Source organism: Bos javanicus, chromosome 2 (assembly GCF_032452875.1).
Source record: "Bos javanicus breed banteng chromosome 2, ARS-OSU_banteng_1.0, whole genome shotgun sequence".
NCBI lineage: Eukaryota > Metazoa > Chordata > Mammalia > Artiodactyla > Bovidae > Bos > Bos javanicus.
Genome location: NC_083869.1, coordinates 22433122 through 22448598, shown reverse-complemented (window position 1 = coordinate 22448598; position 15477 = coordinate 22433122). Strand labels below are relative to the sequence as shown.

General features: G+C 35.7%; 1 protein-coding gene across 2 annotated transcripts in view; it reads left to right on the top strand.

Annotated features, from left to right (window-relative positions):
• Positions 1-15477, top strand: part of SCRN3 (secernin 3) — an 85271-nt gene that overhangs the window by 53242 nt on the left and 16552 nt on the right. For both annotated transcript variants that reach the window (XM_061435007.1, XM_061434998.1), the window contains exons 3-5: positions 1081-1262; positions 2012-2211; positions 5164-5376. In XM_061435007.1, coding sequence (XP_061290991.1) covers positions 1081-1262; positions 2012-2211; positions 5164-5376 — 595 coding nt within the window. The remainder of the gene's footprint in view (positions 1-1080; positions 1263-2011; positions 2212-5163; positions 5377-15477) is intronic.

Genomic DNA, 15477 nt, shown 5'->3' with positions numbered 1-15477 from the left:
GCATGGAATTTAAAGGGAAAATTTCACACTATGCTTTTATTGCTAAATTGTTTATTTTTAGATTCCATTTTTACTGATATTCTAGTACCAAGATATATTAAATATGTTTTATGTATTAGTTGTTCCTCCACATCCTTGGGGGATTGGTTCCAGGACCCCCTAGGATATCAAAATCATCTGATGCTCAAGTCCCTTATTATAAAATGACATATACATGCATATAATCTATGCACATCCTCATAAACTTTAAATTATTTCTAGGTAGTACAATATGTATGGCATGTAAATAGTTGTAAATATAATATAAATGCTGTGTAAATAGTTTACAGCAAGTGGCAAATTTATTTTGCTTTTTGGAACTTTTTGGAATATTTTTTTTGCTGAATATTTTTGATGAGTGTTTAGTTGACTGTGTGGATATGAAACCTGTGGATATGGAGGGCTAATTGTACTAGGCCAGTGTTTTGTTTTGATGAGACTATTTATTCATCGTGGATCCATTTCTGTTTTATCTCTTCATATTTGTCTCACCTATCCTGTAAGCCAGTAGTTCTTGTTCTTTTCACTGTTGTGGATGTACCTGATGGGTGAATCCCACATGTGACATGGGCTTCTATGGCAGTCACTTGTAGTTGAAGGCTGCCATATGGAATATGTATCATTAATCCACATACATCTTCCTTTACAATATGTTTCAAGATTTCACAACTAGAAACTCGCTTTCTCCTGAGCTTCTATTAGCGCCCCATCTTCACTTTTCTTCATAGTCCTTATACTTTGCATTTCCTTGTGTCTTAGTAATGTACAGGTCTTAGTTTCTTGAAAGCAAGATCTGTATCTGATTCATCGTTATAACTAATATATCTCTTAGCAGACAGGAGATGCTTCACATATCTGAGTGAATAAATGCTCTTAGGGACAATTCTGAATATTTTTTAAGGGTAATGCCTTATAATTGAAAATTTCAATTTAGTTATAATCTCTTTCGTAATAGTCAGGTCTTTGATTGATTTTAAGATTCTAGACTTGGGTAACTTTTCTTTTTCAGTTTTATTGTTGTTGCTATGACTTTCTTTACAGTGTACTTACATAGAAATTGATCAAGTTCCTGAAACATACGCGGTTGTCCTTAGTCGCCCAGCTTGGTTATGGGGAGCAGAAATGGGAGCCAATGAGCATGGAGTTTGCATTGGGAATGAAGCTGTATGGGGAAGAGAAAAAGTTTGTGATGAAGAGGCACTACTGGGCATGGACCTTGTCAGGTTATTTTTTTGTTACATATTTGCACTATAGAACTTGTCTAAGTTTAAAATTTTGGTGTAACTTTTAACATGTTTTATCTTCCTTTTTTTTTTTCATTGTTTGGACTTTGATACTTTATAGTTTGTGTTTAAAATGCTTTAGAATCAGTTCAAATGTCATTAATTAGGAAAAGGGAGGGAGTGAGTGAGTGAGTGAAGTCGCTCAGTCGTGTTCGACTCTTTGTGACCCCATGGACTCCAGGCTCCTCCGTCCATGGGATTTTCTAGGCAAGAGTACTAGAGTGGGGTGCCATTTCCTTCTCCAGGGAACTTCCCGACCTAGGGATCGAACCCAGGTCTCCCGCATTGTAGACAGACGCTTTACTGTCTGAGCCACCAAGGAAGTCAGGAGAATTGAAAATTATGAATCATTGGAAGCACTTAACATACTTTATTAGACCATAACTAATTCTCACAGTTACCTTATGGGGTATTATTATTATCCTGATTTTACAGATGAGAAATCTGGAGGTTTAGAGTTAAATCAACTTGCAAATAAATTACCAAGTTGGAATTTGAATACTGATCTTTGTTTTCATCATCCCAAACTAATTTCAGAAGGAATACGTTAGAAGTTGGATTTCACTATATCTATTAACTTGAAGAGGTTTTTCTTTGAACATTAACACAAAATCTCATGTGCATGAAATTATTTAAGAAAAATAATGGAAATTTCTTTTAATCTGAGAGCTTTAATATTTTTATTTTAGACTTGGCCTTGAAAGAGGTGATACAGCTGAAAAAGCCCTCAATGTCATTGTTGATTTATTAGAAAAATATGGCCAGGGTGGAAATTGTTCAGAGGGCAGGATGGTATTTAGCTATCACAACAGTTTCCTGATAGCAGATAGAAATGAAGCCTGGATTCTGGAGACTGCAGGAAAGTACTGGGCAGCAGAAAAAGTAGAAGGTATGGACAGCTTTTCATGATTTAATTTGTTTTACAGTTAATAAAATACCTCCTAATTGCAGACATTTCACTTAGTTGTTTTCCAAGATTTATACTCCAGTGCAATGAAGGGGAAAACTGCAGGGGAAATGAAAAAATATGAAAGAACATACAGTGAAAGAACTCTATAAAGAGCTTTCTTGAAAAAGAGGAAAAGGTGTTATTATCTCTTTTTCATAAATATGATATTAATTTCATATAACCTGTGTACATTTTCTGTGAAGTAACTCTTGTATGCTTTATAGTAGTTTTTTTACCTTTTAATGAGATAAAACCATTACTTTATTATTTTTTCATGTTTTAAACTTTGGACTGAACTCCAAAATTTCATCATGTGTGGATATGGAGGTGAAGACTAGGGAGTGTTACTGGGGATTGGTGATTGTGAGTTAGTGGTTAGAAAGAATATGTTAGTAGTAACAGTAGTAAAGTGAAACATTTAATGTAATTGAGTAAATAAAACAGTTGATTGTTTTAGAATGATTTGCCTTTTTTTTTTTATTTCTTTGTGATCATATATACTCATTTTCCAGTGAGGAAATCCAGAGATATGAAATTATGTAGTCAGGGCAGTGAATGATAGAATTTATTGTTTTTAAATTTCATTTATTTATTGTTTTAGCCTTGGAATTTAAATATTTCCATCCTGACTCTTTGTTCAGTATTCCTTCACTTGAGTGTAGTCTTGTGCTAAGGCATATTCACATACCTTTTGTGTACTTACCCTGGATCTCATAGTTTTACAGATACACATGTGAAAATATTAAATAGTACATGAATAACACATACGTATATATGCCATGAATATTTAAAGAAAGGAAAAGTCATTGTGGACTGGAGAAGTTTAGAAACTCTTCATGAAGGTAGCTTTGAGCTTTGCAGGATTTGGATGCTATTTTTCACAACAGGTCATTGACAGTTGTTTCGATGGACATTTTATTTTATATTTTGCATGCATGTTTATCAATACATAAAACTTAATTGGAACTATTTTTCTTATTATGATAATTAGCCTGATCATACCATTAATTACTTTTTATTTTGTCAAGTATGCTACATGCAAGAGAAAAATGAGTGTTTTTTGTTGAAAAAGTTAGCCCCACTGAGCCATCCAAAATGAACACCTTCATTGAGTCTGATTATTCAGTTGCAGATTAACTTTGCCAACTTGTTTCTCTTCCTAATAGTAAATGAGCCCACGAACTAAATAGCTTAACTCTAGGGAATTATTTTACTAGATGGAAAATTCTTCTTCTTTGACTTTGATTCTATCATGACTTAAGTCTATTATTGTAGTGAGACCATCCCAAATATGACTTCATTAGAGTAATTTAACTGATTTCTACTTGGCCAACTGTCATTCTAAACTGTTTTAAAATGTTATTAATTTTTATTTATCATATCTATTTCATTTATTATGATTTGTTTAGAATAGGCTTTTATTGTTTCTTCTGTTTTGTATTTTAATTGAAAATTTTGTTTTATAACTTAAGTGTCACGAAATTTTTAGAAGCCTTCTATTTCTATTCTAAACTTACTTATGGCTATTTTTTAAACAGTAATTCATATAAAAGACTAATATCTAAAATATATAAATAACTGTCAAAATTCAACAGTAAAAAGACAATCCAACTAGAAAAATGAACAAGAAGACCCAAAGAGACATTTTGCTGAAAAGGATATACAGATATCACAAAAGCACACGAAATGATGTTTAACATCATTACCCATTAGAGAAATGCAAGCTAAAATCACAATGAGATATTACTATACCTCTATCAGAATGGCTGAGAAATTTTTAAATTTATTTATTTTAATTGGAAAATATTTGCGTTACAATATTGTATTGTTTTCTGCCATACATCAACATGAATCAGCCATAGGCATACATGTGTCTGGAACCTCCCTCTTGAACCTTCCTCCTACCTGCCACTCTATCCCACCCCTCTAGGTTGTCACAGAGCAGTGGTTTGAGCTCCCAGCATCATACAGCAAATTCCCACTGGCTATCTATTTTACTGGAATGGCTAAAAATTTTTAAATGACTCTACCAAATGCTAGTGAGAAGGTGGAGAATGGGTCACAGCTACATTGCTAGTAAGAATGTACAGTCACTCAGGAAAACATTTTGGCAGTTAAAAAAAGGATCTTAATATGTAACTATTATTCAGTGTAACACTTACAATCTTGTGCATTTATCCCTGAGAAATAAAACTTAAATGCACACAAAAACCTGTACATGAATTTGTATGGCAGCTTTTTCCATGATAGGCAGAAACTGGAAAGAACCAAGCAGTCCTTTAACTTGGGAATATTTAAATGAACTGTAGTATGCCTATACCATGGAATACTACTCAGCAATAAAAAGGAATGAACTGTTGATACATATAATAACCTGGAATAATCTTTAGGAAATTAAACTGAGGGGAAAAAAAGCCTAAAATTATATATTGTATGATTCCATTTATATGGTTTTTCTTGAAATGACAATTATAGAAATGAATAACAGATGGTTGCCTGGGGTTAATGAAAGGGTGGATGTGGGAGATGAGTGGGGGTGGCTATGAAAGGGCAACATGAGTGATCATTGTGATATCATCTTGACAGTATGACTATCAATACTTTGGTTGTGATATCATACAAAGTGTTACCATTTGGGGAGACAGTATAAAGATGCATAGTTTGTTCTTTAATTCTTATAATTGCATGTGAATCCATAGTTACCTCAAAATAAAAAGTTTAATTTAGAAAACTATTTATGCATTTTAGTGTGTAATAAATAGATGTACATGGTACAACATTTAGAAGCCTATATTTACATTGAAATAGTGATTAAGGATCATAATGTACAGAGATAGATACATTACATTAAATGTGACTTTTCTTCTCCCTTCCTCTCTTCTTTCAAAATAGAGGGAGTTCGCAATATTTCTAATCAGCTTTCTATAACGACCAAAATTGATCGGGAACACCCAGACATGAGAAACTATGCCAAGCAGAGAGGTTGGTGGGATGGGAAAAAGGAATTCGATTTTGCTGCAACATACTCTTATCTTGACACAGCCAAGATGATGATTTCACCAGGCAGATACTGTGAAGGCTACAAACTTCTGAATAAGCATAAAGGTAATTCATCTTCTCCAACACCACAGTTCAAAAGCATAAATTCTTCAGCATTGTTTTACTTATAAAAATAAATATATTCACATGATTCAAAATTCAGAGGTACCCAAGTGAAGTGTCTCCCTTCTAAGGGTTATTCACTAGTCGTGTCTAACTCTTTGCGACCCCATGGACTTTAGCCCACCAGGATTCTCTGTCTGTGGAATTCTTCAGGTAAGAACACTGGAGTGGGTTGCCATTTCCTACTCCAGTCTCCCTTCTAACAGGCCCCTATTAGGTTATTTTTCCTATAGGCAGTTCCTTGTGTATTCTTTCAGAGATGTTGTATGCTTAATGAAATTATATATAGGTATTCTTGATTCTCTGTTTTACAAAATGGTTGCATTCCACACATACTTGTCTGCACATAACTTTTCACCAGTTAGCGGTAATGTATATCATTCTATTTTAATATGTACTGAACTTTTTCATTTTTTCAACAGGTACATGGTATTCTATTATTTTTGTATATTTTTATTTCCATATGGCTGTATTTTATCATTATAAAGATTGATTGTATGAATTATACTTTAGTTAACAAATTCCCTGTTACTTGGGTTGTTTTTAGTTTTTCACTACTGAAAATTATACAACATGCTTATAGCTTATTTATTTTCACATCCATGACCATTTTCCTAGAATACTTTCCTTGAAGTAGAATGTGGGGACAAAGAACGGGCATGTGTTGCGCTACTTTCATGTGGGAAAGTGAAAGTGAAGTCCCTCAGTCGTGTCCGACTCTTTGCGACCCCTGGACTGTAGCCTGCCAGGCTCCTCTGTCCAGGGGACTCTCCAGGCAAGAGCATTGGAGTGGGTTGCCATTTTCTTCTCCAGGGGATCTTCCCAACCCAGGGATTGAACCTGTGTCTCTTGCATTGCAGGCATACTATTTACTCTCTGAGTCACAAGGGCTCTTTGTTTTGTCTATTTGCCTCCAAATAATTCCAGAAAAATTCTTTATCTGCCACGCAAAAATTATCTATCTGCCACCCAATAATTATGAAGATTATTTAGAAGATTATTGGGTGGCAGATAAATGCTAAAAGGCTCTTTGCACTAATAAAAATATGTGACTAATGTATACTCTTTCACTTGAAAGATAAAGTGGTTCTATAAATCAGTCAGAAAGCAACTTCTCAGAGATAAAATCAGTCAGTGATTGATACTTGCTTCTCAGGTATTCATTAAACAAATTAAATATACATATAGCAGAAAAACACAGCTTCCCAGGTGGCTCAGTGGTAAAAGAATCTGCCTGCCAGTGCAGGAGATGAAGGAGACCCACGTTTGATCCCTGGGTCAGAAAGATCCCCTGGGAGGAGGAAATGGCAACCCACTCCAGTATTCTTGCCTAGAAAATCCCATGGACAGGGGAGCCTAGCTGACTATAGTCCCTAGGGTCGCAAAGAGTCGGACACAATGGAGTGACTAAGCACACAAATATGCACACACATACAGCAGAAAAAAGTTTGTGACAGAATGTTTTTAGAATGCCTTAATGTCATTATTTTCCAAGTATTTAATACCTTACTTTTAATTTCCAGAACGTCTTATTATTTGAAAATTTTCCTCTAAGTTTCTTAATGTTAGTTTGTCATTTTATAAGTAGGTTATTTGAAGTGTCTTTTTTTCCATGTGGATCGAGATGTAGAAAACACTAAACTTTGTTACTCTAAGGATTTTGATTTTATGGTGACCATTATTGTAAAAGTAGAGATGGAGTAATGGTTGCAACAGTACCTACTCCTGTTTATTTAAAAAGTGTATCAAAGGCTAGACACTGTGCTAAGTGATTACACTATTTTCTTTAAGCAACCATGGTAAGTAGGTGTTATCTTCATTTTACAAATGAGGAAACTGTGTTTGTGCTCTTCACTTATCTCCTGTATGAAACTTAAAAAAAAAAAAAAAGACTCGTATTTGTCCTCACATTTTCTCAGCACCTAGTTCAGTGTCTGCACTAGTGTATATGTATGCTTAGTAAGTTTTTTTTTGTTGTTAACAAAGGCTTGTAAATTGAATTGAACTATCTAACTTGCAGATAGTTTAACGATGATCATTATTGTGCCTTTTTTGTGTGTGTGTGTGGCAATAAACCTAAAGGGTTAGGACATAAAATTAGCAGATATTCTGAAAAAATGAAGAATATCAACACATAACTAAGCCGGACAGAAAAATGTCAAGAATTGTAAGGTTTAGGGTGATTGGATAAAAGGAATAAAAAATAGGTAGAAAAAATTATAAATCAATTAGCTACTACAGTGTAATAATTTATTATATTTAACTACAAAATGACTGAATTATAGATTTGAAATGCATACATGATTATAGTAATAGATGTGTCTGACATGAAACTTCTTTTTCCTCCAAGTATGAAGTACAGTTCATCCAGCTTTCTGTGCTTTGCCAAAGGAATAAATGTCTTTCCAGTACTTTTATAGAAAATTGTCTACTAGAATATTATAGCTAATTTTTCCTGTGATTTTTCTAGATGGAAGAGCCTATTTGTCTTCCTACCTGATAGCTATTAACTGTGCTGCATGTATGTCCAAATTGTATCTACATTCACTCACGTATTTTAAATGACTAGTTTAAATTGCAGTGAGATTGTACCCTGTGTTTTGCATTCATTTTCGTGAACCCTGCCACTGCAGTCTCAGTACTTATTCAATGCTTGCTAGTGGATTACTTATAGCTATCCTACTCAAGTGATCATGTAAATCCTTCTTTCATTTTGAGAATTGTAGGTTTTGAATACAGAAAACATTTTCATAATACCTGTCTTATCTCAGTGTTATGGTTTTGACACTGTTTTCATCAAAACTTGCTACTTATAGGAATTTATGTTTGAATCATTCTACAATCTCCCTGGGTGCAAAAGCTATGCGTCTGATAGGTGTGGATGGCTTTTGCTTTATTGTCTAGTTTTATAATTAAAGATTGTTTTCAGATATATACTTTTTTTGTTTCTCCCTGCATTTCTCTAAATTAACAGAAAGGTATTGCTCCTGTAACAAATTATCTACACATTATTTTTCTTTAATTTGAAGTCATAGCTATGTTATGGAGGAAGTGAAAATTTGCTATTAACATAAAGCAGTTGGTAGTTTGAGTGATTAAATGAGGATGGAACACTAGATTGTTTTATATGGAAATCAACTTTATTTTAATTTGAAATGTCACAGAATCACAATTTGGGTACTGACTTGATGTAAACTTATTTCTTTTAATTATTCCCATATATCATGGGAATGAGGGGAATTTCTTGCTTTTCATGCTTTATTTGTCCGTGTAAGTAATTTCATTTTTTTATTCCTTTGCTGTCATTGTAGTAGGATTTGGAAAGAGAAGAAACAAATACCTGTGGTCAACCAACTGTGTTAAGTGAAAGTTATTTTTTTCTTTAGGACTAATTTTAAAGCAGTACCTAAACATTTACATATAAGTGTCTGAAAATATTTTATGTGATGGCAGGAACTCTATGTTTTGTGTTTTTTTTTAAATATACTTGTTACAATATGGATCTACCATATTCATTACTGTTATTAAGAAATTGATACTGCTTGAGGGCAAAAAGAGACATATATAATAAATGAGAGGCACAAAATCTGAGTTGGTTAAAAGCACAAAGCTGAACATCTGCTTCTGGTTAACAAGGGGTAGCTAGTACTGGACTAGCCTCTTCCCAAGAATAACTATAAAAGCTGGAAGAATAAAACCACTGTTTGAAGGCCTGGAAACAGTTAGGACATGAGGGGCCTAGATCCAGGAAATTGGAAAAAGACCATCTGCACTCTGAGAAGAGTCTGACCTTCTATGTCACTATTTCTCCTCCTAGCACTTGCTGACTTTTATGCACTGTGTATGTAGGATGAGTAGTCGCTAAGACCTTACAAAGTTAAGTAGAGATTTTGGCAGTCTTACAAGGTCTTAGGGACAAAAATTGGATTTGATGAACAACCAAGAAGGGGCCTGAGAAATACCCTAGGCTTTCAGTTGAAACTTCAGAAAGGCTGTACCTTAGAAATAAGAATGGACAGAGAATAGACCAGTCTCAGCTGGATCAATAGGTAATCTACGTATATTCCATCTGTTTGCCAGAATCTTCTGTGGAGGAAAATATCATGCAGAGCCTCTACAAATTTTCATTTATAGTGTCCAACATTTAATTAAAAAGTTATCAAATATGCCAAGAAATGGATCAAATGACTGGAAATCAAGAGAAAGACAGTAGAAACTGACCCACTGGTTATCTGCAATTAGTTTTATTGGATACAGACTTTTAAATTAATATGTTTTATATGTTTAAAAAAACTAGATGAGAAGATGGAGAATTTCATCAGAGAACTGAAATCTAGAAAAGAGAACCAAGTGGAAATAAAAGAACTGTTGTTGTTCAGTTGCTAAGTCGCATCTGACTGTGACCTCATGGACTGCAGCACGCTGGGTTTCCCTGTTTTCCACTATCTCCTGGAGTTTGCTCAAATTCATGTCCATGAGTTGGTGATGCTATCTAACCATCTCATCCTCTGCCTCCCCCTTCTCCTTTTACCTTCAGTCTTTCCCAGCATCAGGATCTTTTCCAGTGAGAGGTGCATCAGGTGGCCAGAGTATTGGAGCTTCAGCTTCAGCATCAGTCCCTTTCAATGAATATTCAGGGTTGATTTCCTTTAGGATTGACTGGTTTCATCTCCTTGCTGTCCAAGGGACTGTCAAGTGTCTTCTCTAGCACCAAATTCAAAGGCACCAATTCTTCAGCACTCAGCCTTCTTTATGGTTCACCTCTCATATCCATACATGACTACTGCAAAAACCATAGCTTTGACTAGATGAACCTTTGTTGGCAAGGTGATGTCTTGGCTTTTTAATATGCTGTCTAGGTTTGTTGTGGCTTTCCTTCCAAGGAGTGTCTTAATTTCTTGGCTGCAGTCACCATCTGCAGTGATTTTGGAGCCCAAGAAAATAAAGTCTGTCACTGCTTCCATTTTTTCCTCCTTCAATTTGCCATGAAGTGATGGGACTGGATGTCTTGATCTTAGTTTTTAGAACTGTAAATTTATAATTACTGAGAATTCAGTATAATAACTTATGAGACATAGCAGAAGAAAAACTTAGTGAATTGGAATATCAGTAGAAAATTTCTGCTTGAAACAGAGATAAGGCTTTGGAAAATACAGGCAGGAGTGGGAAAGCCATATAGGACCCATTGAAAAGGTCTAACATGTATGTAGGTGGGGTCCCAATAGGAAAGGTGAGAGAGAACACGGATGGGCAAAAAGCAAGATTTGAAGAGATACTGGCCAAGAATTTTCCCAGATTAATAAAAGTCGGCAAGTCACAGTTTAATGAAGCTCTACAAATCCCAAGGATAAATAAAAGGACACCACACCTGGGCCTATGGTAATAAGATTGTTGAAGAGGGAAATAAACAGAAAATCCTAAAAGCAGTCAGAGAGAAAATATATATTACCTTCAAAGCATCAAATATAAGACTGGCAGAAAACCTTTGCCTTCAACAGAAGGGAAAGAATCTAGAAGACTGTAAAATGACACCTTTAAAGTGATAGAGAAAAATAATTATTACCAATTTAGAATTCCATATCCAGTGAAAATATACTACAGAAATGAAGTTGGACTAAAATTTGAGAGAATTCATCACTAACCCAATTGGCTGGAATCAAGATTGCCAGGAGAAATATCCACAACCTCAGATATGCAGATGATAGCACTCTAATGGCAGAAAGCAAAGAGAAACTATAGAGCTTCTTGATGAAGGTGAAAGAAGAGAAGCGTGAAAAAGCTGACTTAAAACTCAACATTCAAAAAACTAAGATCATGGCATCCAGTCTCATCACTTAATGGCAAATAGATGGGGAAGAGTGGAAACGGTGACAGATTTTCTTTTCTTGAGCTCCTAAATCGTTGCAGACGGAGACTGTAACCATGAAATGAAAAGACATTTGCTCTTTGGAAGAAAAGCTATGACAAACCTAGACAGTGTGTTAAAAAGCAAAGGCATCACTTTGCTTGACAAAGGTCCATATAGTCAAAGCTATGGTTTTTTTCAGTAATCATGTATGGATGTTAGAGTTGGACCATAAAGAAGGCTGAGTGCTGAAGAACTGATGTCTTCTAATTGTGATGCTGGTGAAGACGCTTGAGAGTCCCCTAGACAGAAAGGAGATGAAACCAGTCAATCCTAAAGGAAATCAGTCCTGAATATTCATTGGAAGCACTGATGCTGAGGCTGAAGCTCCAATGTTTTGGCCATCTGATGTGAAGAGCTGACTCATTGGAAAAGACCCTGATGCTGGGAAATATTGAGGGCAGAGGGGAAAGGGACTACAGAGGATGAGATGATTAAATGGACTCAACTCAATGGACATGAGTCTGAGCAAACTCCAGGAGATAGTGAAAGACAGGGAAGCCTGGTGTGCTGCAGTCTATGGGGTTGCAAAGAGTTGGACACAAGTTAGCAACTGAATAACAATGAAACAACAAATCAGTTGGTACTAAAAGAAATACTGAGTTACTCTTCAGGAAAAATGATCTTAGAAGCAAGGTGGGTGAGAGTGAATAAAGAGTAAAAGAAACAGTAAATGTGTGGGTAAAACTAAATAAATATTGTCTGAAAGAGGAGAGTGAAAAATTTGGCTTAAAGCTCAACATTCAGAAAACTAAGATCATGGCATCCAGTTCCATCACTTCATGGCAAAATAGATGGGGAAACAGTGGCTGACTTTATTTTTCTGGGCTCCAAAATCACTGCAGATGGTGATTGCAGCCATGAAATTAAAAGACGCTTGCTCCTTGGAAGGAAAGTTATGACCAACCTAGACAGCATATTAAAAAGCAGGGACATTATTTTGCCAACAAAAGTCTGTCTAGTCAAGGCAGTGGTTTTTCCAGTAGTCATGTATGGATGTGAGAGTTGGACTATAAAGAAAGCTGAGTGCCAAAGAATTGATGCTTTTGAACTGTGGTGTTGGAGAAGACTCTTGAGAGTCCCTTGGACTGCAAGGAGATCCAACCAGTCAATCCTAAAGGAGATCATTCCTGGGTGTTCATTGGAGGGACTGATGTTGAAGCTGAAACTCCAATACTTTGGCCACCTGATGCAGAGAGCTGACTCATTTGGAAAGACCCTGATGCTGGGCAAGATTGAAGGCAGGAGGAGAAGGCGATGACAGAGGATGAGATGGCTGGATGGCATCACCAACACAATGTACATGGGTTTGGGTGGACTCCGGGAGTTGGTGATGGACAGGGAGGCCTGGCGTGCTGTGGTTCATGGGGTTGCAAAGAGTCGGACATGACTGAGTGACTGAACTGAACTGAACTGATAATAATTTTATGACCAATGACCATAGCTGCTGTGTTCAAGTTCTGTTGTGTGTTGACTTTGTATAGTACTAAGGCTACGCTTCCTGAAGGCTGCTCCTGGTCAATGACTGAAAGCATCAGGGAGACTAAGGTAGCCCCATGCCTGGGGTCATTGAACTCTTCTGATGTCTGACTTTGGGTCAAGGACTTCCTGAGAGCCTTGCAAACTTTCCTTAGATGGCATGTTAGTCTAGGTCACTTTCACTCAGTCTTTCTTCCTTCCCTATTAAACCCAGGTTCAGACTTCAGTTGCAGTCTGGATTACTTGTCATTTTCTCTCATAGGCATTTTCCCTCATAAAATCTTTATACATTTACACACTGCTATATTTAAAATGGATAATCAATGAGGACCTACTGTATTGAATAAGGAACTCTGTGCAGTTATGTGGCATCCTGAATAGGAGGGGAGTTTGGAGGAGAATGAATACATGTATATGTATGGCTGAGTTCTTTTGCTGTCTGTTTGAAACTATCACAACATTATTAATCGGCTGTCAGTTCAGTCAGTTCAGTCAGTTCAGTCACTCAGTCGTGTCTGACTCTTTGCAACTGCAGCATGCCAGGCTTCCCTGTCCATCACCAACTCCCGGAGCTTGCTCAAACTCATGTCCATAGAGTTGGTGATGCCATCCAACCATCTCATTTTCTGTCATCCCCTTCTCCTTCTGCCTTCAATCTTTTCCACCATCAGAGTCTTTCCCAGTCAGTTCTTCTCATCAGGTAGCATCAGTCCTTCCAATGAATATTCAGGACTGATATCCTTTAGGATTGACTGGTTTGATCTTCTTGTTGTTCAAGGGACTCTCAAGAGTCTTCAACAATACAGTTCAAAAGCATCAATTCTTTGGTGCTCAGCTTTTTTTATAGTCCAACTCTCACATCCATACATGACTGCTGGAAAAACCATAGCTTTGACTAGACGGACCTTTGTCAGCAAAGTAATGTCTCTGCTTTTTAATATGCTATCTAGGTTTGTCATAGCTTTTCTTCCAAGGAGCAAGCATCTTTTAATTTCATGGCTGCAGTCACCATCTGCAGTGATTTTGGAGCCCCCCAAAATAAAGTCTACCACTGTTTCCATTGTTTCCCCATCTATTTGCCATGAAGTGATGGGACTGGATGCCATTATCTTTGTTTTTTGAATGTTGAGTTTTAAGCCAGCTTTTTCACTCTCCTCTTTCACTTTCATCAAGAGACTCTTTAGTTCCTCTTTGCTTTCTGCCATAAGGGTGGTGTCATCTGCGTATCTGAGGTTATTGATATTTCTCGTGGCAATCTTGATTCCAGCTTGTGCTTCATCCAGCCCGACATTTCACATGATGTACTCTGCGTATAAGTTAAATAAGCAGCTATAGTCCAATATGAAATAAAGTTTAAAAAAAGCCTTTGTATATTTGAAAAAATTTAAATCATCAAGCCAAGTTTGTTGAAGCCAGACTGAAATTCGGTTCTCTCTCTCAAAAGCTTTGTACATAGAATTGGCATCTGCTTTTCCAAGACCCAGATGAATACAGTAGAATTAAATATATGAGAAATAGGACAAAAGATAGGAGGCAGTAATTGGAGTAAAAGTGTTACAAGGTCCTTGTATTAACTAAGTGGTGAAGAACTAATTTAAGACAGACTGTAATATATAAAGTCAAGAGAAAATAAGAAGAAATGTACAAATAAGCTAACATGGTAGAAATAGAATAATAAATACTTGAAAAAAATTAAAGAAGGCAAGAAAGGATAAAAGGGGAAAAAGAATAGCTGGCATAAATAGAAAGCTAGTAATAAAATATCCCATGCAGAATTGTTCTTATATGGTTTTTAATCTTTGATGTCATGCTTTTAGAAAGGTCATTTCCACTGTACCAGAAATGGTTATCTACATCTTATAGTTTTATTTTTAAAATTTATATTATAATTCTTCTGGAATTATTCTAAAATAATGTATGAATTAGGATTGCAGCTTCTTTTTTTAAAAAATTACTTCTCAAATGATTACCCAATGATCTTAGCACCACTTGTTTTAAAAATTTTTTGATGGAGTATAGTTATAGTGTGTTAGTTTCAGTCGTACAGCAAAGTGAATCAGTTATATGTATGTATGTGTGTATATACACACGTACTTTTTTTAAAGATTCTTTCCCCATATTGGCCATTATACAGTATTGAGTAGAGTTTTCTGTCAGTACCACTTTTTAAATGAATTATATTTTGTCTACTGATTTGAAGTGCTAACCAATCTTATCAAATATTAAATTCCTAAGTAAACCCAAGTGTAAATTAGATTACTGTATTTATCCATAGCCTAGGACAATGCCTGACATTTAATAGGTGTTCAATAAATTTGTTGAATGAATGAGAACTAAAGAGAGAAAGTCCCATTTTTGTCTTTAGAGAATTTGTAATCTAATTGCAGAGGTAGGAACAGTACAGACAAAAGATCAGGAATTTATAGTCTAATGGCAGAGATAGACAAAAGGTAGGACCAGTGCAGATGAAAGATAGGAAAATGTTATTTCACTTACGTTTGGTAGAAGTTTTCATTTGAAGGAGTTTTAATGTGATTCAGGGAGAATAGAGAATCATAAATTTTGGAGACAAGAATCATTATCATGTGAGAAGAAGATATTTTGGCTACTCTTGGAGGACTGCATTGTGGAGGGGTAAGGTTATCCATCCTGTCATGAGA